The sequence below is a fragment of the Zonotrichia albicollis genome, chromosome 23 (genome assembly GCF_047830755.1).
Source record: "Zonotrichia albicollis isolate bZonAlb1 chromosome 23, bZonAlb1.hap1, whole genome shotgun sequence".
NCBI lineage: Eukaryota > Metazoa > Chordata > Aves > Passeriformes > Passerellidae > Zonotrichia > Zonotrichia albicollis.
The window spans coordinates 5,001,522-5,026,134 of record NC_133841.1 but is presented as its reverse complement, the minus strand read 5'-3'; the positions used below and the strand labels follow the sequence as shown (position 1 = coordinate 5,026,134).

At 48.0% G+C, this 24,613-nt stretch overlaps 1 protein-coding gene across 1 annotated transcript in view; it reads right to left on the bottom strand.

Annotated features, from left to right (window-relative positions):
- The window catches only part of MYO1D (myosin ID), a 172,532-nt gene that overhangs the window by 116,979 nt on the left and 30,940 nt on the right, over window positions 1–24,613 (bottom strand). The window contains exons 2-11 of the mRNA XM_074557944.1: window positions 11,095–11,303; window positions 9,729–9,822; window positions 8,768–8,933; window positions 7,027–7,080; window positions 5,776–5,871; window positions 4,636–4,752; window positions 3,174–3,377; window positions 1,383–1,528; window positions 1,187–1,301; window positions 407–577 (exon numbers count right to left, since the gene is read on the bottom strand). Coding sequence (XP_074414045.1) covers window positions 407–577; window positions 1,187–1,301; window positions 1,383–1,528; window positions 3,174–3,377; window positions 4,636–4,752; window positions 5,776–5,871; window positions 7,027–7,080; window positions 8,768–8,933; window positions 9,729–9,822; window positions 11,095–11,303 — 1,372 coding nt within the window. The remainder of the gene's footprint in view (window positions 1–406; window positions 578–1,186; window positions 1,302–1,382; window positions 1,529–3,173; window positions 3,378–4,635; window positions 4,753–5,775; window positions 5,872–7,026; window positions 7,081–8,767; window positions 8,934–9,728; window positions 9,823–11,094; window positions 11,304–24,613) is intronic.

Genomic DNA, 24,613 nt, shown 5'->3' with positions numbered 1-24,613 from the left:
GGGAGACAAGCACGTTGTGCAGCCAATGAGGATGAAAAAAGCCCAAATCACAGCGCTGTAATAATGCAGGAGTGTGAATAATTTCACTGTCACTATGTATTAGAGCAGCCTGGGAAGAACAACACGTGGGCCGAGGCGGCTGTATCGATTGGTTCCAGATGACATCATGATCTGTCAAGGCACGAGCTCCGGCTCCTTTTATCCCGGAATAAAAGGGATGAGGCACTGGATGGGCTGGAGCTCCCTCTGCCGGGTTTTTCTGCGGCTGGAGCTGCTCTGAGCTCCTCATCCCACACTCAGTCGCAGTGAATCCAATAAACCCCCCTCATAAAGCCCTTTTCCTCATTTCCTTCCACCTCAGAAGGTGGGGAAGGGACAGCAGAGGACAGCAGGGTCTGTGGGTTACCTTCCTGCTGGAGAAGTGAGCGTGCTTGCCCAGTTTGCTGTTGAGGGCCTCGAGGAACATCTCATCGGTGACTTTGCCCACGTTCATGCAGGCATCGTCCAGAATGGCAATGATCCCTTTGTGCTGCTGCTCCACCAGGTCCACGATGACCTGGTTGTTGAAATAATCAATCTGCAGGAAACAAAGGACAGGGCTGTTGGTGACCTTGGCTGCAGAAATGGGAGGGTACCAGTGCTGGCCATAGCAGCCAGTGTGAGGAGCAATCAGCTCTGAATGTGCAGATCTCTGATTCCACACAAAGCAGGCTGCTCTCCTGCACTGAACAGCACAGAAAGTGATTTTTCAAACCCCTCAGATACATCTCAAGATCTCTACTGCAGAATGCTGTTTAAAATGGCCTTTACAATTCAGCTGTGTGCAGTCACCACAGTGACACTGCACATCCTGTCCTTGGCATTCTGAAGTGAGCATGAACAGGAAAAGTCAAGGTTTTTACAAATTACCATCAACAACCAGAAAAATCTGTAAGCACTCAGCACAGAAACCCAGAGTTATGTGTGTGGCATCACAGAGGAGCCACAAAAGGTTTCATCTCAGACCTGGAGTCCCATATTTTCCCAAGGAGACGCGTGGTGAGGTGATTGGGGAGCTCCTGGCAGGACAGCTGGCGGGGACACAGATGTCCCATCAATTGGAACCTCATGTGGAACAGCTTCAGGTCCAGCACTTGTGCTGGTACACTGACCTCACAGCACCTCACTGCCCTGCCAAAGCACTCACATGCTTCCAGGGAATTCCCTCTCGCTGGTACTCCTCCTGCTCCTGCTTCAGAACCAGCTGAATGAAGAGCTGCTGCAGCTTTTCATTGCAGTAATTAATGCAGAATTGTTCAAAGCTGCGAAAACACGAGAAGAAAAGGTGATGAGTGCTCTGGGAAAGGCAAGGGCACAACGCTGGGCTTTGGAAGGTGGCTCACCTGTTATTGTCAAATATCTCAAAGCCATAGATGTCCAGGACCCCGATGACTGTGTTCTTGCCATGCACCGTGGTGTCGTAGTTCTTCACCTCGATGACATCGTTGATGTGTGTCACAATCCAGCAGAAGAGACGCTCGTAAATGGCCTGCAGGAAACACAGACTGAGGGCTCCTGCCTGCCCCTGCCTCAGCTCTCCCCAGGAAATGCCACACAGCTCATCCCAGGCCTCCATCAAAGCTGCAGGTCATGGTCGTGACAGTGAGCAGCTACTGACTGAAGCAAATATTCTATGGAAGTATTTGTTTTCTTTCTTCCAAAACTCATTTATACCAAGTTGAAATCCCACTGAGGTCACTGGGAGCAGCAGTTCCCTGATTTGATTCCAGTCAGCTTTTCAGCTGCCTAATAAGCACCATTCCTGAGAATTATTTAACAATAGTGAAGAGCAAGAGAGAGGTCAGTCACAGAAACTTAACAACTGAACACAATGACAGGAGAATAATCCTGTTCACCTTTCACAAAGATAATGTTCTGTAGGCAGAGGTGTCTTCAAAGTCTTCATGTTCAAAATGTGCTGTGAAGCTGGGTAAATACATTATCTCAGGAAAAGAAGTCAAGTTAATTATCAATGACCTTCATAACTTCAACCATTCCTCCCTTATAATTTGATTTCTTACAGAGGAGGAACAATTGTCACTCCTGCCATCAGGACTCACTTTTCCTGTGGAAGGTGTCCCTGCCCATGGCAGGGGGTTGGAACAGGATGGTCTTCAAGGTCCCTTCAGCCCAAACCATTCTACAATTCTTCATGAATTTTTTTTTAAATATCACTTTGTGTTTCCAACATGAATTCTAGATGTTACAGTTCCACTCTCTACTCTTTGAATTTATCTGCAAAATGAAGCTGAGGATGCCATTTCACAGCACATTCCTCCCTGTAGGACACGTTTGCAGATCCATCCCCTCCTTGGTGTGCCTGGCACTGCTGCTGTGGGAGCTGGATCCCTGCTGAAAGGGCAGGGATGGGGAGGTGCCACAGATCCTACAGAACTCAGAGAGAAATCTGCAGGATGTACAGCAATTGTGTATTACTGTGTAAACTGTGCTGATTGACCCACCCAGGAATCCTGCTGGGACTGAGCAGTGAAAAATGTGCAGTTCTGGCAGCAATGCCCACCTTGGGCACTGCCAGTCTGTGCTGCACCCCTCAATGCCCAGGCAAAGGCAGCAGAGATGTGTCTGTGAATGTCACAGGAAGGGGACTGCACTCACCTTTGCAAAGAGATGGTCTTTAAGGTCCCTTCAACCCAAACCATTCTACCATTCTTCATAAAAAGTATTTTAAAATACCACTTTGTGTTTCCAACATGAATTCTAGATGTTACAGTTCCATTCTAAAGAAGCTGAGGATCCCATTTCACAGCACATTCCTCCCTATATCACAAATTTGCAGATGCCAGCCCAGCCTGCAGCCCATCCCCTCCTTGGTGTGCCTGGCACTGCTGCTGTGGGAATCTCTGGACCTGCTGGAAGGGCAGGGATGGGGAGGTGCCACAGAACCTACAGAACTCAGGAGCACCAAGGTTCAGAGAGAAATCTGCAGGATGTACAGCAAGCCCTGTGCTGATTGACCCACCCAGGAATCCTGCTGGGACTGAGCACTGAAAAATGCACAGTTCTGGCAGCAATGCCCACCTTGGGCACTGCCAGTCTGTGCTGCACACCTCAGTGCCCAGGCAAAGGCAGCAGAGATGTGTCTGTGAGTGTCACAGGAAGGGAACTGCACCCACCTTGGCAAAGGCATCCCTGCCATAGGTGGCCTCCTGCTCCGTGTGCTGTTTGTCGATGACGTCCCTGCCCGTGGCCACCGTGCGGAACAGCAGCGCCTTCTCCACCAGCTCGGCCTTGGTGGACAGGAGCTCAGCAATCACTGACACCAGCTTGCTGTTCTCGATGATGGGGGTGTCTCCATCCACGTAGAACTTCAGGTTTCCCTGCAAACAGCAGCATTTCTCCATCTGCCCTTTACTAACAGGGATCAGCACACCCCAACTCCATCTGTATTCCACCTGCTGGTCCAGGCTGGAAATCTCCTGCCAAGCTGGAAGGTGGCTCCTGCACATCCACACCCTCAAACCTCCAATGTCAGAGGGAGCAGCAAGGGCTCTCTCAAAAGTTCAGCTCAGTGTTCAGCTCAGCTTTTGGGACAAACAGCATCAAACACCATCCCAAGATTCAGAGTCCAGGGATAGGGAATTGCACCATACATGCAAATGCTGGATGTAGCATTTGTCTTCACTGCAGCTCACCGTGAAACCACTGGCTGTAATTCCCCTGCCAAATGGTGTGGGGAAGCTGAGAGCTCAATGCCAGTGGGACTGGACAAAAGCTCAGCTTTTGGGACAAACAACATCAAGCACTTCCTGAGATTTAATCAAACGCCATCCCAAGATTCAGAGACCAGGGATAGGGAATTGCACCATGTAGCATTTGTCTTCACTGAGCTCACCATGAAACCACTGGCTGCAACTCCCCTGCCACAGAGGGAGTGGGAATGGTGTGGGGAAGCTGAGAGCTCGGTGCCAGTGGGACTGGACTGGCAGCTCTGCTCCTGGGTGCCTTCTGTGCCAGGATTAAGCAGTGACACCCCTTGGACTGTCTCCCAGCCTCCCTGCATGGCTCCACTCTGCTCTGCCTCCATTCCTTTCCAAGGAGGAAAGGAACTGGAATAAAGTTGCTCTTTGCCAACCTCCTCCTGCCCACCTCTTTCCTCAGGAAACACGAGAGCTGAGCTGCAGGAACTCCCTGCTGCTGTGCAGGAGAGGCTCTGTGGCTCCCAGAAGGGTCCATGAGAAGGAAGGATCTCCTCAGTCTCAGAACACAAAGAGTTAAAAGACTCCTGTGTTTCCTGTGCTCAGCCTTCACCATGAAGTGAAGCAGGGGATGAAGGTGAGTGTGAAGGCACAAAGGGACAGAAGCTCCCAATCCCCTCACTGCCAAACCCCAACAGTTCCTTTTTCAGACCATACAACAGCTCCCAGCACTTAGTGGTATGCCTGGTTTGGGATCTGGAACATGCAGGAGCACATGTGATCATCACTGCAGTGCCCTGTTCCAGCAAGGACTCTGTGTCACCACTGGAGCTGGGAGCTGGACACCTTCCCAGCCTCCAAGGGCTTGTGCAGCAGGAAAATCAGAGCTGCTCAAGCCCTCATGGGCTCAGGGATGGATCCCCATGGGCAGGGAGCTTACCAGGTGCAGAATGGCTGCCACGATTTTGTAGACAGTTTGGATCTCCTCCTGCTTGAAGCCAATCACCTTCATGGCATCAGCAACTGCCTTGAACTCAGCCCCATCATTAATGGAACACTGAGGGGAGAGAGAAGTTTGGGATGGGGGTTTTAATGGAAGTCAGCTGAGGGAGCAAAGATTTCACAAACCCATGGGAAACAAGATGCACTTTGATGTTTCTCAGAGGCAAGGCACTGTCATGAGGTTTCCCAGCTTATTCCAGTGCCATCTGTGTGCTTGGACACTGAATCCTGCATTGCACACACAGATTCTGGCAGCAGGAGACACAGAAATCCACCACAGCACAATAAATTTACCACTGGAATTTGCTGAGAAAGAGTTCATAAAAAATCCCAGAAGAACAGGGACAATTTGTGCACTCACAGACTCTCTGAGAGGCTGCAGAGCATGAGCAGGAAATCTCTGTTTTCCACCCCTCTCAAGATTAGCATACACAGTTTTAAAGAGAATCATCTGGCATGGGAGAAGGTCTCTGGGTTTCTGTACCAAAGTGAATCTCACAAAAGCACCTAGGAAATCAGGTCTGGGCCCTGCTTCAAAGGGACAACACCAGGGACAGCTCCAGCTGGATCTGAAGTGTTCAGGATCTTGCTGTCTAAACACTTTATGGGTTTGTTCCCTTCTTTCCTGCTCAGAGTTCCCCCTTGAGGACAAGTCAGACAAAGACTCAGTGCTTCAGTAACTCCAAGATCTGCTGTAAAAAAATGAGTCCTTCTGGCTTTTTGTTCCACAAGTTTAAGGTACCCATTATGGAGCAGGGGATGTCTGCCCCTGCTAATGGGCCAAACATCCACACCTGCATTTATTAATAAATCATTTTATTGCTGTTTATAAGCAGATGCAGCATGCACAGGTATATTTGTATGTTTAAGCAGAATAGAGTTAAATAAATATTTTCTATGATTCTAAGCACACTTGTGCTTTATCTTGTACCAGAAACCTCATTACAAACAGCACACCAGTGTCACCTTTCCCTACTCATCCCCTCTGATCTCAGCTTCTGCTAGCTCAGCAGTGCTTTGAGCATTTCCAGCAGCACTTCCAGTGTGAAGCTGTGCCTGGGTCCCTCAGAGCCCTCACCTTGAGCTGTGCCCCAGGGCAGATGTAGCTGTAGGCTGATGCATCCTTCTGGAGGTGCAGAGAACGCAGGAGCTGCTCAGAACCTCCCTGCAGGAGCTGCAGGAACAGAGTTTTAAGAAATGGTGAATGAAAAATATAAAATCCTTCTCTTTTCTGACTCTTATTCATCTGCTTGACAAGCAAAATAATGAAAATATTAATTACTGCTGCAGTATCTGGAGCACAATGTGCAAGGTGCTCTGCCACCACAAATCACTGTCCTTTAGAGTCACAAGTGTATAAAAACCAGCCTGAACCCCTCCCAGACCTGTTCACTGCTGTGCTTTGGCAAGCACATTGCCCACACAGAGACTTTTCCTCCTGGAAATGACACATCCATGGGGAAAGTGCTAATATGCCATCATGGAGTACTGAAAAAGTGGAAAAAATAAACAAACCTCCCCTTCCTTCAGTGCAGAATCAAGGTTATACTAATAGGCTGACCATATCCCCCAAAGGACACACAGGGAACCAACACTCAATGTGGAAGACATTAAAGAACATCCAAAAAACCAAATTACTTCCATATGGACTAAAGGCTTCAAGACAAAATAGAGGGATTAGGCTTACTACACATAAACCAGTGAGTCAAAGTCCAATATCCTCTCATATTTGTTTAGTCAGCCTCCTTTTAAGTTTAGCAATGTGTTAATATGGGACTGGAGGATAGAAAACAATCCATCTTCCCAGGCCCCTGCAGAGAACTGAAGAACCCAAGATCACCCAAGATGCTGCAAAAGGGAACCCTGAGCACAACACATGAGAGGGTGAAAGCCCTGAGTGCTCTGCCCAAGAGGACAAATGCTCCAACAAAGGAACACAAACCTGTGACAGTGGTTTTTCAGGTGAGGGAAGAGATGAGAATGTTGACTCCATGTTCAGAAGGCTTGATTTATTATTTTATTATATATATTACATTGAAACTATACTAAAAGAATAGAAGAAAAGGTTTCATCTCAGAAGGCTGGCTAAGCTAAGAATAGAAAAGAAAAGAATGATAACAAAGGCAGCTGCCTCAGACTCTCTGAGCCAGCTGACTGTGATTGGCCATTAATTAGAAACAACCACATGAGACCAATCCCAGATGCACCTGTTGCATTCCACAGCAGCAGATAACCATTGTTTACATTTGTTCCTGAGGCCTCTCAGCTTCTCAGGAGGAAAAAATCCTAAGGAAATGATTTTTAATGAAAAGATGTCTGTGACACAAACCTGGTAGAAGGAGTGGAAGCTTCGCTCCCCCGGCTGCTGCACGATCACACGGGACTGGGGGAACAAAGGACAGAGCTGGGTGTTAGTGTCCCCTCAGACCACCAGGACACCCCAAATCCACCCCATCTCACACTCAGCCTCTTGGGAACACCATCTCACACGTGTGACCCTGGAGCTTGAGGTCTGCAGGCAAAAGCAGCAGTTGTGTAACAGCTGCAATGTCCCACTTCCACCCAGGAGTCCCATGTGGGAACCACAGGGTTGCTTTCATGGAAGAGTCAAATAAAAACCATCATTTTAGTTTTAGAATGATTTAATCACTGGAAATGAAAACCAGGACTCTGTGACTACAGATAAATGCAAAAGGCCTGGTGGTCACCACTCCTACACCCCCAGGACAGCACCCACAGTACCAGGGGATGCTCTGCTCTGACACAAGAGCCTTGTTTTAGGAGCTGTAGCTCCATTCCAGAATCCTCATTCCAGAGGTAAAACAGCACAAAAAAGGGATAAATACAGCAGACAGCCCAGAGTAAAACAGCACAAAAAAAGGGTTAAATGCAGCAGACATTCAGTCAACCAGCAATGTGCCCTTATTTCATGCTACAAGTCTGAACTATGGAGAGCGATGGGGAACAGAGCTGTATTGGGGACGTTCAGGTTGGAGATCAGGGAAAGGTTCTTCCCCCAGAGGTGCTGGCACTGCCCAGGCTCCCCAGGGAACGGTCCCAGAGCTCCAGGAGGGTTTGGGCACCACTCCCAGGGATGCCCAGGGTTTGTTGGGGTGTCTGGGCAGGGCCGGGGGTTGGACTGGATGATCCTGGCAGGTCCCTTCCAACCCAGGATATTCCATGATTTGATGTGTTCCTGCTGCAAAGCCACTGTCTGTCACAGCTTGCATTTGGGCCAGAGCCTCCACTGCTTTCAGATGGAAACAAATTTAACTTGGGAGAAGTCAAGGATATGAAATAAACAATCAGGATAAATAAATCATCAGGATTTAAGTCACTGCAGCTGTAGTCCCAGCCCTCTTCTTACATCAAAGCAACCCAAGTTAAATGTTTGGGTTTGTTGTTTTGTTTTTTAAAATAAAGTGTTTACTCTGAAAATAGACTTCAGGGAAATAAGGGGAGAAGCAAAAAAGAAACACAAACAAAAAAGGGTGTTGGCAGATGTGGTCAAACACATAATCAAAGCCAGACGTGTCTCACACAGCAAGAACTGTTAATGGCTCAGCCTGAGCTCTCCAGTTTTGCATATTCCAATGTTTTCAGCCACCACTTAATGACATGAGAAAAATAATTATGCTCATGATCACTTGGAATATATAAAAACAACACTACAAACAGCTCACCCAAGGCTGTGGCATTATTCCAAAGTAACACTTTTCAAGCACACTTGCTCCCTATAGCCCTGGAAATCTCTTTCTCCAGGGAGAGCTCAGTGCAAGAATTACAAAGCAGGAGCTGTGCAGAGAGTAAATTTTATCCAAAATAAAAACTGAGATGAAACTTCACACACAAAATCCTTTGGGTAACACAGCCCTGTTGCTGGTGAGCTCTGGAAGTCCAGGAACAGGGTACTGCCAGCACTGAGGAAAACTTCAGCCCTGGATTTATTTTCTGTGCCCTCATTCCTCACCTGCTGCACACGTCTGAACAGAAAACTTCCTCCTGACAAAGCCCAGATTGCAAAAGCAACCCCAGCAAAGGCTGCAAGCCTGGAAAGGAGAGTGCCTTACCTTTTCCAGCAGGTAATTATTGATGTGCCCCCCTATGGGGTCTCCCTTGAAGTCGAAGTTGATGTCCATGTACTTCCCAAAGCGGCTGGAGTTGTCGTTGCGGTTTGTCTTGGCGTTGCCAAAGGCCTCCAGCACACAGTTGGATTTCAGCAGGATGTTCTTCACTCTGCAGCAGGGATGGAGAGATGGAAAAGGGTAAGGCTTCAACACTCACACCACAGGATTTCTTTTTTCACAGCCATTTCTGCAGTGATGCTCTTTGCTGGCAGATTTGGGCAGGTGTGGATGGCATCAGCAATCCCATGGGAAAGCAGCTGGGAGCTGGCAGCAATGCTCCTCAGAGGAAGCAAATGCTCTTTGGTTCACAGACCAGACCCCCACCCTGAAATCAGCACCAGAAATTCAGCTTCTATACACATTTCAATTCTAAAAGCAATTTTCTGAACTCTTTTTCAATCATTTTCAAAAGTTCATTTGGGGTAGGTTTAAATCTGTTTCTGCAGAAAGGCACATTCTTTGCCCCAAAGCTTTTACTCCCGGACAGAGAGGGACATTTTGCAATTCAGAATCATGTGAGCCAGGAAGGTCACAGAATACACTCCTTGCAATCTACATGTTTTTCTAGCCCACCCAAATTTCAGGCAATTTGCCCCAGGAAAAGTGATTTAGAATAATTTAGGTTGGCAAAGCCCTCTAAGATCATTGAGTCCTGCCATTAGATGGTTGACATTGGCTGGATGGTATTTCTAGATGCTGTTTTGATTTTAAACTTTCAAAATTAATTTTTTAATGTGATTTCAGCAATTAACACTGCAAAATTCCCAGAGTAAAAGCAGTACCTGGAAAAGTTAAGTATAAATCAGCATTTACAAGAGACCATCTGATAACGTGGTGCTCCACAGCCCACAGAAAGAGATCTCCAAGCAGGAGAATTTCCCTTCTTTTCCAGCCCAGGCCTTACCTCTCCACCTCAGCCCTCTGCCCGGGGTTGGTGATGGCTGCTATGTACTGCATTATGTATTTACTGGCCTCAGTTTTCCCAGCCCCGCTTTCACCTGGGGGCAGAAACACCACAAACAGATGAAAAAAAAAGCAAAACAAATCATTGGACAGAAGACCTCAATTCTACCCCAACAGTGCTTGGGTGGTTTGGTTTTTTTTTTCTTTTTAAAGCAATCTTTGTGTGCACTTGGGATGTTTTCTAAACACAGCCATAACCCTGCCTGGCTGCTGCTGCTGGGCTGACTTTGAGCAATTGTGCTGTGAGATTCCTCAGGTCGGGAAAAGGGCTGGCACACAGAGGATCAAAGGAATATTGTTAGAGGAGAAAGCCCGGCCTGCAGCAGCACAAGGGGCCACTGTTCAGCACCCCAGGCCGGGGCTCTCTCCTTTCAGAGCTGCCTGAGCACGGGGACATCAAGGAAAAGAAGTGCCAGGATCCAGGCAGGGATCGCTCTGGTACCAGCCCTGCTCCCACTGCTGCCTTTCCAGTCAGGACAGAGACAAAAATCAGCAGCTCCTGAGGAGAGACCAGCCCAGCCCTGCTGATCCCAGCCCTGCAGATCCCAGCTCTGCAAATCCCAGCTCTGCAGATCCCAGCTCTGCTGATCCCAGCCCTGCAGATCCCAGCTCTGATCCCAGCCCTGCTGATCCCAGCCCTGCAGATCCCAGCCCTGCAGATCCCAGTTCTGCTGATCCCAGCCCTGGAGATCCCAGCTCTGCAAATCCCAGCTCTGCTGATCCCAGCTCTGCTGATCCCAGCCCTGCTGATCCCAGCCCTGATCCCAACCCTGCAGATCCCAGCCCCTCAGATCCCAGCCCTGCAGATCCCAGCCCTGATCCCAGCCCTGATCCCAGCCCTGCAGATCCCAACCCTGCTGATCCCAGCCCTGATCCCAGCCCTGCAGATCCCAGCCCTGCAGATCCCAGCCCTGATCCCATCCCTGATCCCAACCCTGCTGATCCCAGCCCTGCAGATCCCAGCCCTGCAGATCCCAGCCCTCATCCCAGCCCTGCAGATCCCAGCCCTGATCCCAGCCCTGATCCCAGCCCTGCTGATCCCAGGTCACTCCGGAGCAGACCCAGGGCTCCTGCTCACATTATCCCTCTGCAGGCACAGATCCAGCTCCTGGCTGGCACCAGCTCTTGAATGAGATAAGAAATAATTGTGCCGATCTCCACACACGGATTCAAATGCAAATGAGCAGCTTGAAGCTTAATGAAGTTTCTTTTATAAAACGCTGTCATTAGGCAAACCATTATTCTCCTTCCGCCTGGAATTTCACAGGGATCAGATGCTCATCACCATGCAGAGCCCTCTCACCTACCTGAGATGACGATGCAGGTGTCTTTGGATCGTCTCTTCATGGCTTTGTAGGCAGCATCGGCGATGGCAAACAGGTGGGGAGGCCGCTCGTAGAGCTCCCTGCCCTTGTACTGCTCGATCGTGTCCCGCCCGTAGATGTTCAGGTTCTTGTAAGGGTTCATGGAAACCACCACCTCCCCGATAAAGGTGTAAATCCGGCCCTTCTCGAAGCTGCCCAGAGCACACAAAAGGCAGGAATCAGACAAAAGCAGAGGTTCAGGACACAATGGAAACAGGACAAGAAAATCCTGGGCACTGGCACAGCAGCAGAGACCTGAGGGCACAGGGACAACAGCCCAGGGCTGGCTTGGAGTTCCAGCACCTACAGAGGAGATTTCTGCCTCAGCCTCACTGCCAGACCCATAATGTGGCATTTACACTCGCTATAAGTGAACGTGAGTGTGAGGAGCAAATTTAATTTAATTTCATAAAGGGGATTTACATTCTGTAGTTGTCCATGGCCCAGCTCATGACAGAGGAGCAGAAGTTCTGAAGCCCTCACTGAGAGGTCTGATCACACTTGAAATTAAACAAAGACAAAAGCCCAGGAGGGAATTGCAGCCTCCCAGCTCCAGCAATGTCTTTTTTGCACTTTGGAATCATCAGTGCTGCTACACAAGAGGGAAAATTCCTAAAAATTTCTGTGTGCAAACAACCCTAAACTACACCATTCCTATCCCTACCCGGCTCTTTGATTCTTTCTGCAAACAAGACAGAAAATAACTTGATGTTATTTTAAAAATTATGTTTTAGTTAGAAAATGTTTCCAAACAAGCTCCCATTTTATTGAAAGTAACCTATGAGGAGAACTCAGAATAATTCCAGATTAACAGCCGAGGAATTTACACAGCGTTTGTTTGTCAGGAGGAGAAAGGAGAACAGGTTTGGGATCAACACACAAACACAAACCTGGATTTCCAACGCCAATCCCGCTCTGCAGCTGCATTTAAACCTCGGGACATTAGATGGCACCAGAGCCCCTCCGCAGAGCCCGGGAGCCTCGATCGCTGCCGGACTCCGGCACCAATTCCAGCCTCACTTTATTGAATTTATTACCACCCCCATGTGGTGACAGCCCTGACATTTTCTATTGTTCATTTGAGAATTTTCTGCAGCATCTTGGCAGCAGTCAGTTTTTAGCAGGTGTAATAAAACTCAAGAAATATCATCCAGCATTCCACTTTCTACAAGTGTTGGTTTCTCCCACTCCAGCTTCCTCCTGGAACACTGGGAAGACACAAGAATTGCAAAACCTCCTCTTGTTCCTACATCACTTTTAACTTAAGGTGTCCTGATATGCATTTCCCAAAATAATAATAAGCTTAGAATGCAAAAATATTTTACATTTTTGAATATATGCTGTTTGAAGGGTACAAGTAATGTTTTAGAAAAGATAATTAGCAATACAAATATCCCTAATTTTAATTTTTTTGGAAGATCCTGAAGAGGTCAAAGTGCAAAGAGATCAGATCCCAGGCTAGGAGCCCATGAGGGACTGCATGAGGAGAACCTGAAAAACCAAACCCACACAACCCTGCTGGTATTAGGGAGATCAAGTCACACTGGGACATCAATATGTAATGGAAACCACAAGGATATCACAATGAGCAGAATCATTTCACCTCCTGGAGATGGACACCCAAAAAAAGGTGAGTTACCTGAGGCTGCTCTCCCAATTTCCTGCCCAGCAGCACAGAACTGTGCTCAAGGCACTGCTGATGCTGAAAATAAAGATCCAGCAGATTGAGGTTGAGGTTTTAAGCCCCATGGCCACCCAGAGGGTGAGGGGGGGTGTTTTAGCTGAACAGAAATAAAGAAATAAAGGCCTTTCCTGCTGCAGTGCAGTGCCAGGCCACCATCACAGCACCCAATACTCTGACCTCTTCCTTCAGTAATGAATTATGTAAAGTGGCATTGCCAGAGCCCAGTTTCAGTTTCCTCCCGTGACAGTTCAGCATCCCTGAGTGAATCAGAGAATCAGGGAATGTCCTGAGTGGGAAGGGCCCCCAAGGACGAGCCAGTCCCAGCCCTGGCCTGCCTAGACATCCCAGCAATTCCATCCCTGGTGTCCAAACCCTCCTGGAGCTTTGTGCCCATTCCCTGGGCAGCCTGGGCAGTGCCAGCACCCTCTGGCTCCAAGCAGAACCTGCAGATGTGGCCCAGCACAGCCTCACACCCTGCCTGCCATTCCCCAGAGCTCAGCTCAGCCAGCACATCCCACTCTGGGCCTGCAAGCCATGTTCTGAAAGGTTTCACTGGGCTCTGGTGAGTTGTGTCTGCAGCTCTGTGGCAAAAGGCGTGTGATGGTGTCCACAGGGGTGCTTGGGTTGGGGAAGAGATGAGGATCTGGCTCCATGTTTCAGAAGGCTGATTTATTATTTTATGATATAGATTACATTGAAACTATACTAAAAGAATAGAAGAAAGGATTTCCTCAGAAGGCTGGCTAAGAACAGAAAAAGAAAGAATGATAACAAAGGTTTGTGGCTGGGACAGAGAGTCTGAGCCAGCTGACTGTGATTGGCCATTAATTAGAAACAACCACATGAGACCAATCCCAGATGCACCTGTTGCATTCCACAGCAGCAGATAACCATTGTTTACATTTTGTTCCTGAGGCCTCCAGCTTCTCAGGAGGAAAAATCCTAAGGAAAGGATTTTTCATAAAAGATTCTGTGACAAAGGCAGATGGAGATGGGGGGAAGAAGGATCTGTCTCCAGGCACCTCTCCAGTCTGGCTTTGGGGACACAGACTTTATGAACAAGTGACACCCCCATTTACATCTCAGTTCATTTCTTTCCTAGCACCAGAGCTCAAATTGCAGAGCTGTTCCCACCAGGAGCTCCAGCTCCTCACCCTCCTTGCTGATAAAGCCCCTTTTCATCCCTGAGCACGGCTCAGCACAGCAGCAGCCCAAGAACAGCAGGGCCTCTTTTCCTGGCTCTGCTGGGAGAGCTGGGCTTGCCCTGCCCATGGAGAGCTCAGAAAAGCTTAAGAAAACAACCCAGGAGGGCAGAGCAAACGGGGAGCTTTGAGCTGTGTTAAACCCAGGATTCCTCTGCAGGGCAAGGTCACAAAACAAGACCACAAATCCATTGGTGCTTTTCACAGCCAGCACAGGCATTTCAGTGCTGAGGTGTAACATGGAGAACTGGGGTTTGATACTCAAAGCAACAACAGTTCCTTGATTAAAGAAAGTTCCTTAATAAAAGGAACCCCAGGAGTGGATCCTGACACCCCCAGGGTCAAACCTTGTTTTGTATCTCATGAAGTCACATCAACAAAACATTTCCTGCCATAGTTCCATTTGAGTAATTTCTGTATCAATGCCATGGAATATCCTGAGTGGGAAGGGATCCCCAAGGATCACCCAATCCCACCCCAACAATCCCACCCTGGGCACCCCTGGCAGTGCTGTCCAATCCCTCCTGGAGCTCTGGCATTCCCTGGGCAGTGCCAGCACCTCTGGGGGAAGAACTGTTGTAGTGTGTTGTTAAGTTTCTTGTGTTATTCCCCCAATTTATGTATTGTTCTCCCCTATTATGTGTAAAATGGGTTCGTTCCCCCAGTTTTTCCCGCCACTGCTAGCCTGTCAGCTAAGTTGCTATAGCAACTGCTATTCATAGTTGCCGATATGTAATTGCTCCTCCCCTGGTTTCCCTTATAAGTGAAAGTTGTCGCCTCCCTAGGTCCAGTCAATCACTCCCTTCCTCCTCCCAGGTTTCGAGAACCTTCTCCTCTCTGGAGATGGTGGCTGGCTGGGGTCCCAGGACACCTCCTTTACCTTTTGATTATTGGTCTCCATGGAGTGTCAGTTCTGTGAAGTTCATCCCCTCACCTTTCCCGATTGGTCCCGCCTGTACCCACCCCCCCTCCTTTATAATCCTGTTTCACCCCCTATGGAAAAAACTTTTTCCTGGTTGGTTTCCCCGCGTTTGGATCCCGCAACACCTTCAATAAACCGATGTTTAACCCCCGGGAAATGGTCAGCTCCGTTCCTCCCCTATACCAGCGGTGTGAGCCAGTCCGCAGCCAGCACAGCCCGAGGCCCTCAGACGCCGAAGGGCGCTGGCCAGGAATTGCAGAGGGGCGTCGGCCTTTCGCCCTCAGCTAGCCGGCCTCTAAACTTCGGGCCACATATGCCCCCCTCCGCAAGTACAGCCCGAGGCCCTCAGACACCGAGGGGTGCTGGCCAGGAATTGCAGAGGGGCGTCGGCCTTTTGCCCTCAGCTAGTCGGACTCTCAACTTCGGGCCACGTACGCCCCCCTCTGCAAAGAACCTTGCCCTGATCTCCAGCCCTTCCCTGTGTCCTGTCCCTGTCCAGAGCAGAGATCAGAGCTGTCCCCTAGGGAGGAGCTGCAGCCCCAGTGAGTTTCCCCTCAGTCCCCTCTCTGCAGCAGCCCAGCAGCCAAAAAGCAACTCACAGTATTTAATCCTGGTGGGTTATTTTGAGGAGGACATCAGCTCTTTCATGAGAAGTTTTTATTGCCTCATTAAACATCAATTGATAATGACAAAATAACCAATGAGTCACAGAATATAAATCATTTTAAGGGAGAGAAATTCTTCTCTTGGCTAGAAGTCCACTAAGGCAGGAAAAACACTTTTATTTTGTTTTGTAGTTTTTATTTTTAGGGAAAGGAGTTTAAAAATAAAAGGATATTTAAGTGCAGACAAGGTATATTCACATGCAGCTGCTCCTGGAAATACACTGCAGAAATGGGAACTCTGGAGCAGAAATCTCCACCACCAGAGAGCACTCACATTTAGGATTTCCTCCACCTGACAAACACTCCAGTCAAAAATAAAACTGTTCTTACCGAGGAAATGATGCAACTTCAAATGCACTCAGTACAAATAAAGAAAAGTCAGTTGGCAAGACTTGGAACCCACAGTCCCAAACAACATCTGCAGGACGGGAATGTTGCACAAAGAGCCTCACCGAGCTGAGCCCTCCCATCAGACAGGGAATTCCTGATTAATCATTGACATGGAACTCCCTGCTCCAGAAGCCAAAGAGCCCTTGGGGCAGCAGTGCCAGCCCTGAGCACCAGGCAAATGCTCCTCACTAACCCACTTTGCCTCTCCTTGTCCATCTGTCCAACAGCCCAGCGACAGAGCAGCTGCTGGAGAACACAGCAGGTCACTGGTTTGCTGTTCCTTTAGGAGAGATGAAGGGCAGGTGTTGGCATTCTGGATCATTTCTACTGGAGAAAAACCCCAGTTTTATTCTAACACTGACCTTGCACTGCTCCATGCTCAGCACTGCTCACAGCCTGGCAGCACACTCTGCTTTACAGGCACACAAAGCTTCACCCTCAGCAGTGCTGCCTGAAGCTCCACAGGTCCCTAAGGACAGATCCTGCTCAGTCACTCACAGCACAGACACCTCTGAGATGGGATCTCAGTTTGTGCCTTAAAGCAAAGGAAACGTCAAGGAAAAGCAAATAAAAATAATTCAGGACAGAATCTGGAGTGCTACAGCTCCCTCAGTTGTGCTCGGGAGCAAACCTAGTCAGCAGCAAATCCAGTCAGCAGCAAACCTGGTCACAGTGAAGATTAAGAGAATCAAAACTGATGGTTTCAAATTATTCTCTGTTTCCAGCTTATTTGTGAACTCCAAAGCATGAAGTGAAATGCTGAGTATGGGCACACAGCCTTTTCCTCCTGCTCTGTGCATGGGAAGAATGATCCAGGAGCTGCACATCTCTGCTATGTGGAGCAGGGACAATTCCTGTTGTAAACATCCCACATGGTTTGGGTCACTCTCCCAAATGGGGTAAGAAGCCTCAGTTATTTTTTTCCATTAAATATATACATTAAAAGTCCATGACTACAGGCTTTGAGTCCATTCTCTTTGCAAACCCACATGGAGATATTTAATTAAAACTTGTGTTCATGAGGAGATGTTCATGGACAGCCAAGGATGGGCCTTTAGGAAGGGAAGGGAATTTAAGCAGGTTTGTGGCAGTGAAACCAAATTTACCTGGTTTGTAAGTGCAGGAATTAGCAGCCTGCACTCACCCAAGGGAACAACCCCACTTTCCTCGTGCTTTGGGAAGTGAGTGACTTTCCTAAACCAAGTTCACTCTGTGCCTCAGACACTTGGGGCTTTTCTATGTGATACCAGGTTCAGTGCTGCTTTAAGACTTTATTTTATGTAAATCTCAAAATAAACTCAGCTGTCAAGCAGGACTTCAAGCCTTTGAGTAAATTGTTCATAAGCCCTCTGACAGAGAATCAGCCTCCCACAAGAGCACTCAGATAAACAGGATTTGCCTTGGCAGAACTATGGCTAAAATATTCCTGCTGCTCTTGGAAAAACAGAGCAAAAACTGTCCAGTCAGTCTAACCCCCCTGCACCAGGAAAATGATCCAAGTCTGTCCTGATCATGAATATGCATGTCTACAATATTCAAAATACTCATGTCTACGTGGTTCTGATCCACCCTGAGGGCCAGGAAAGCTGCAATTAAATTCCTGTTGGGTGCAGGTGAGAGTTTTGCCTGCAGCTGGCCTGCATGGGCTCGGTGCTCAGATGCTGCCAGTTGAACAAAATAGGAAATGCCATTTGGAGCACGTTCTGCACCACTCCTTTCCTGTATGGAGGGAGCAGACAGGGCAGGGTGAGGAATACTCCATTCATCTGCAGCCTCCAGCCAGCTTGGAAATTAGGTTAAAGGAGTTCTTTGTAATTGTGTCACTTTTTTCTAAGTAAAATTAGCAAACTACGAGTGACCACTGCCACATCTTCCTCAGAAAACCAAGGTTTAAGGGAATTGTCTGTAATTTGATGGGGCTGATTCAGCTCCAACCCAGCTGACCCTTGAGTCATCCACAAGCTCTGCAAAGCCACTGGCTAAGGTCAGGGGAAGGAAAATGGGAATGGATGCTAAGCCAGCTCTGATGAACACTGAATAAAACCTAAAACTGGGAGATGTAAGACCAGGAATAATAAAATCCCTCTCCTTAAATGTAAAGCACTAACCTTGCACTGAAAAAATGCCAAACCACTAAACACAGGAGTCACTGAACTCTGGTTTCTATTTGCGTCAGACCCAGCCCTCCCTGCAGCAGGGCAGCCCTGCACACCCTGCTCCAGCCCTGGAGCACAGCACAAGGCACAGGCAGGGGCACAGGACAGAGATAAGGGAGCTGAGATGGGTAAGGAGTTAAAGGGAAGTTCTTTGAAAAGCCTGCACACAATGCTTGGTGGTTTATTCCAACAGGCACAGGAGGAAGTGCTGCCAGCACAGGTAGAGGGAAGCAGTTTGCTCTGTGTGGGGGGGGCAGCAAAACACTCCCGGGTCCCACGTGAAAATCAGCCTGGGACAGGGTAAAATCTGAGTGCAGAAACCACAGTGTGATAAAGCCCTGAGGGAGCATTATCCTGGGATCCCAGATCTAATGAGGAAAAGGTTTGGGATAGCAGCAAACAAGAGGCTGCCATCTGCCCATAATCTCTAACTTTTAATCTGCCAAATAAAGCACATAACCTCAAAAGGGACAGTAAAAAGCAAAAGGAAGCTCAGCAGTCAGGTGGGTTCTCCTCTCTGCTGCCATCACACCCCGAGCCAGCTCATTGAAATGCAGGACACTCACAGAACTAAGGAGGAGGAAAAGGTGGAAGTGCTCACCTATAAATCAGCCTGGGACAGGGTAAAATCTGAGTGCAGAAACCACAGTGTGATAAAGCCCTGAGGGAGCATTATCCTGAGATCCCAGATCTAACCAGGAAAAGGTTTGGGATAGCAGCTAACAAGAGGCTGCCATCTGCCAAATAAAGCACATAGTCTCTAAAGGCACAGTAAAAAGCAAAAGGAAGCTCAGCAGTCAGGTGGGTTCTCCTCTCTGCTGCCATCACACCCCGAGCCAGCTCATTTAAATGCAGGACACTCACAGAATTAAGGAGGAGGAAAAGGTGGAAATGCTCACCTATAAATACCTGGGGAGATGAGAATCATCCTGCCAGGCAGCCAGAAGGAAATATTAAACAGAACACCAGACAGCCCATACAAAGGGAAAATGGGAATGGAGGACCCTGCCCAACACAGGGAAGCTGCAGAGCAGCTCAGTGGCAGTTCAAGGACCAGAGTTTGTTTTATGGATGTATTTAGAAGACCTGGCTTCCTACACTGACCAACAACTGACTTCATGATCCATTATGTTCCTTCCACTCTGATGTTACAGCACTCAGGTACTTAAAAAGGACATTTCACCTCCATTCACCTCCTCTTTCCAAACCCCATGGCCATATTAACTGTAAGCTGCCACATCATGATTATCCCAGCCTTCAGTTTGAGAATTCAGCTTTGCACATTGCATTGGACATCCCTGGCTCAAGATTTGCTACCTTCAGGCATTTCAGGGGACAAAACTGCAAAACACCTGTCCAAAAGGCAAACACCAGGGCACTGCCTGGGGATGGATAGGTTGGCACCATGAGGAAGATCCTGCCTCATTTCCTCCCCTTGGTTCAGTGGGGTGTGAATTCTGCAGCTGTGGCTTTATCCCTGTGGTGTCCAGGCAAGCTGATGCTTCTAAATAACCTTGAGAGGGGCTATAAAATCCTTCAGCCCAGCAGAAAGATCCAGAAACATGCAGAAAAACAAAGCCCATGATTGAACCCCTGTTCCTTGCTCCCAACTCTCCACTAACTCAGGAAACAACAACACTCACAAATAACATCACCTGGAGCTGCATCAGCCCCTGCTCTGATGATTTGTAACCTTATTTCCTAAGCCATGTTCTAACACACACCACGTGTGATGTGGGATCTCAGCACCCCAGGACTGAGGTGCCGAGCCACCAAGACCACCCTTGGGGGGCTCGGGAGTCCTGGAATGTTCCAGAAGTGTCTGGTGGCTGGACTCTGATCCTGCACAGGAGACGACACCTGTATGAGGACAGGAGGGTTTCACCGGGGTGAGTGGTGAAGGGATTGGTTAATTAGAGAGTGAAACACAGGGTTTAGGATTTCTGTACAGGGGGGTTTAGAGAAGTAAGATGGAGGAATTGGGGCGTGTCCTGTCCTTCTTCTTCTTCTCCTCCATCTTCTATGGTGATGGTGGCACTTTAGGATTGGTCATTACTAAAAGTGCACCGGACAATAAGAATAAATGATATTGGGGAAAAATGATAAATATTGTACACGTAACCATGGGTATAAAGATAGGTGACTGTCCGGAGGGCACACAGTGTGCTCATGGCTGGCTGCTGAGCAGAGCTCTGTCGGGCCGAAAGAAAATCTTTTAGATAAACAATTAATAAACATAAAGACCGAAAGAAGAACTGAAGCCTCTTCTCGTCCTTCGATACGCGGGCTGCCCCAAGGCCACCCCGGGCCCTTCCAGGCCCTTCAAACAGCCGAAAACCGGACAGTGTGACACTTTCCCAGCCCTGTCCACACTCTGGCTGCACTGGGGAAGGAGTGTTTGCTTTTAAAAGATCTGCTTTAGAGGGGAGGAAGGGGAAACCCTGACAGGTATTCAGGTGTGAGAAAGGGAGGGACAAGCCATGGGGGGCAGGAGAAGGATTTGGGTGGTGGGGAGGGCTCTGCATAAAGCCCTGGACAGATTCAGCCCCCTCTCCTCCTGCTGTCCCTTGAGCCTTTGGAGTGTGGTTCAATTCACCTCCTCTCGCTGCCCAAGCCCAATGCCAAGGTACAGACCCAGAATTCCACAGATTTTCACTGGCAATGCCTGGAGACTCCTTTAGCAGTCAGCTGGCTGGGAGCTGCTGATGTTCAGCTGCCTCATTGTTCTGCTGGGAAGGAAAATTCTGATTTGTTAAGCTCGTGGCCACTGCTGATCTGTGCATGCTGCTGGAGCCCCTGAATGCAGCATTGTTTGGGACAGGGCTCAGAAAACCCAAGAATTATCTTGCAGCATGAAGATACAGAGCCCCATGTGCCAGCACTCCAAAGGGATGGCTCTGTGCTCTGGGAATGTTACATAAAAAATTAAAATAAAATAAAATAAAATAAAATAAAATAAAATAAAATAAAATAAAATAAAATAAAATAAAATAAAATAAAATAAAATAAATTAGGTGCCTTATTTATACAAGCACAGGCCACACACACCCGGCAAAAATAAAAACAAAAATACAAACCATGCAAATAATGAGTGGTGTTTCTGCATCATTACAGGGCTTCCTTTGGGGTTGTTGCAGTGATCTGCACCATGGCACCCCAAACCAAACAGTGACACTGGCTGGGACATTGGGATGTGACACTGGGCCGTGACATTGGGCTGGTGTTGGGATCTTTAGCTTATCAGAGTGACTTTGTGAAAAGTTCAAAAGTCTTTTTTCTCAGCTCGGCGCTTGAAGAAGGAGTCAGGGCTCTTCATTTCTTGGTCTGAAGGTTGTTTATTGTATCTTATCTATAAAAAATTTTCTTCTGCTCTGCTGAGGTCTGTCTAGCAGGACATTTCCAGGCACTCTGCCTGCCCTGGGGCACTGTTATGTCTTTATACTAAAAACTACATGTACAATGTTCACAATTACTTCCCAATATCTAGCACCTGTGTTGGACAGTGAGCTGCTACTCTAAACCAATCTGTCAGTGCCAACATCACAGCAGAAGATGGAGGCCAAGAAGAAGGAGAAAGGCTGGGCACGCCCAGATTCCTCCATCTTGCCATACCAAAAACCCTAAAATCTACTTTTCCACCCTGTGATAACTTCACTAATATTCTACTTAAACTGTTATGGTTTGCTGGTCTTCATCTAAGGTTGGTAATTTGCTCCACGGGTCATAATCAAACCCACAGGGGCATTCTGGGCTCTGTGCCAGGGTCCCTGGTGTCCTGGACAGCCAGAGGGATGTGCTGGGGCCTGACAGGTTGGGACATCAGGATGTGACACTGACTGTGACACTGGGCTGTGACACTGACTGTGACACTGTGACACTGGCTGTGACACTGTGACACTGACTGACACTAGCTGTGACACTGACTGTGACACTGTGACACTGACTGGGACACTGTGACACTGGCTGTGACACTGGGCTGTGACACTGTGACACTGTGACACTGACTGTGACACTGTGACACTGGGCTGTGACACTGGCTGTGACACTGTGACACTGTGACACTGTGACACTGACTGACACTGACTGTGACACTGGGCTGTGACACTGGCTGTGACACTGTGACACTGACTGACACTAGCTGTGACATTGACTGTGACACTGTGACACTGACTGGGACACTGTGACACTGGCTGTGACACTGGGCTGTGACACTGACTGTGACACTGTGACACTGACTGTGACACTGGGCTGTGACACTGTGACACTGACTGTGACACTGTGACACTGTGACACTGTGACACTGACTGACACTGACTGGGACACTGTGACACTGTGACACTGACTGTGACACTGTGACACTGTGACACTGTGACACTGTGCCATGTCCCTCTCCAGGCCCCAGGCTGTCACCGGTTTCTCAGCTCCCTGCTCTGTCCCAGCCGGGCTGTGCCACACAGCCCCGCAGTCTGCAGGCAGCAGATGAGGACACGGCCCCCCAGCTGCCCACCCTGCCCCTCAGTCTAACACTGCCTTCTGCCACGCCTGCTGTGGGGACAATGAGGGACAGCTGTCACCTTGGCCACCCCAGATTGCCACCAACTCCTTTCAGACACCAACGGCCTCAGCCAGAGCTCGTGGACAAAGAGCCACAAGCAGTGGAGGGGAAAATTTGCAAATCACAAAGCAAATCTGTTACAACAATATGTCCACAAACTGCTCAGGCTGAAAGGATTTTTCCTTGTGGTCCTTTGAAAGTGTGGCTGGTCAGGAAAAGCTTCCCAGTTTGGATATAGACTTGGCTCAGGTTTGTTCTCATTGTTTGCTTTCATTGAAAATGTTCATGTCCCTAATGGAGATCTGAACAGGACTGCACCAAAACCCCTCTTGTCCATCTTCCAGTCCCTCCCATCACCAAGAACGGAGCAGGAGGTGCCCTGGAAGACAAAACCTGAGGCTCTTTAAGGGACCAGATCATGCCAGAGTGAAAAGGCTCAGCAAACACACAAGGTTTGTTCTTCTAATTAAAGAGCAACTCATATTCCACAGGAAGTTTGGGTGGGAAACAAAGGGGTTTTTACCTACAACCAAGTGCAGTGGGTTCACTTAAATTCATGGTGTGACTGAGCTGGCAGATTCAGGATCAGGATTTTTCTCCCTCTCAACTTCAAAAAGGGAAAAGGAGAAGGAACAGCACAGGGAATGGTTCAAACACCCTTGTGGGCATGGAAGAGGGAAAAGGAGAAGGAATAAAACAGGGAATGGTTCAAACACCCCTGTGGGCATGGAAGAGGGAAAAGGAGAAGGAATAAAACAGGGAATGGTTCAAACACCCCTGTGGGCATGGAGGTGCAGGGCAGGACTGGCAAGATAAGCAGCTGGATTTGCACAGTGGCCTGAGGTACCTCACTTCACATCCTTTAAATGGAAAAGCAGCTGAGCAGCAGCAGAATTGCTGTTTATCCATTCATCATCCACTGCAAAAGGAGTGAATTCCTAAATGGCAACTGTACACAGATAACCCAGGGGAACATTAGCAAGATGGAAAAGGACTTAAAAGGTTTGATTAGTAAAACAGATTACTTGATTTACATGCTGCTTGCTTTATCAGTTTAAATTATCACCGGAAAGATTGAGTTCATTTACCTCCCTTACATTTGACTTTTTTTTTTTTTCTGTCAAAGACAGCTCCTACTCAGAAGCTGAAAGACTATCCAAGTAATAATAATGTGAAACAGCACAAATACCACACAAATCAGAATTAACATGCAGATAACCTGAAAGCATCTTCAATTTATCTGCCACAAGCCACACCATTAAATTTTTCATCCTAGCCAGTGGAATTCAGAGCCCTGTGAAATTATTTAAAACAGGATTTTTGGAAGGACAAATCAGGATTCAGGCAGGCTTCTACTTCTGTGATGTATCAATTGCCAGATGATAATCATTAGTTAGTGACAATCACCAAAAGTCAGATCAGTTTATCAGAAAGTTTAATAAAGGTGTTTTTGGCCACTAATTATTTAGTGAAAGCGAGCCTGGACCCTCCCCTGGGGCTCTCAAACAGCTCTGACACACACGGGCAGCTCCAGGTGACAGCTGAACACAACTGTGAGCTCCAGCAAGAGCAGCACAATTAATTTTGCTATCCACTTTATTTACATTTTGATTTTTTTTTTAAAGTAACAGTTCAGAGCTGCCACATCCTCCTCCAAACACAACCACCTCCCTCTCTCCTTCCCTCCCTGAGCAATCAGCTGCTGAGCCCTCACAGAACAGCATGAAACACAAAAAACCTCTTGGTATCATCAAGTCTAGCAGTCACAAATCTCTTTACACCTTTTACAAACAGAGAAAATCATCTATTAAATAAAAAAACATATTTTCTATGCTATTTTCTATGGTTTCTTTAAAGTTAAGTGGTTAGTGTTACCTTTCTCACACTC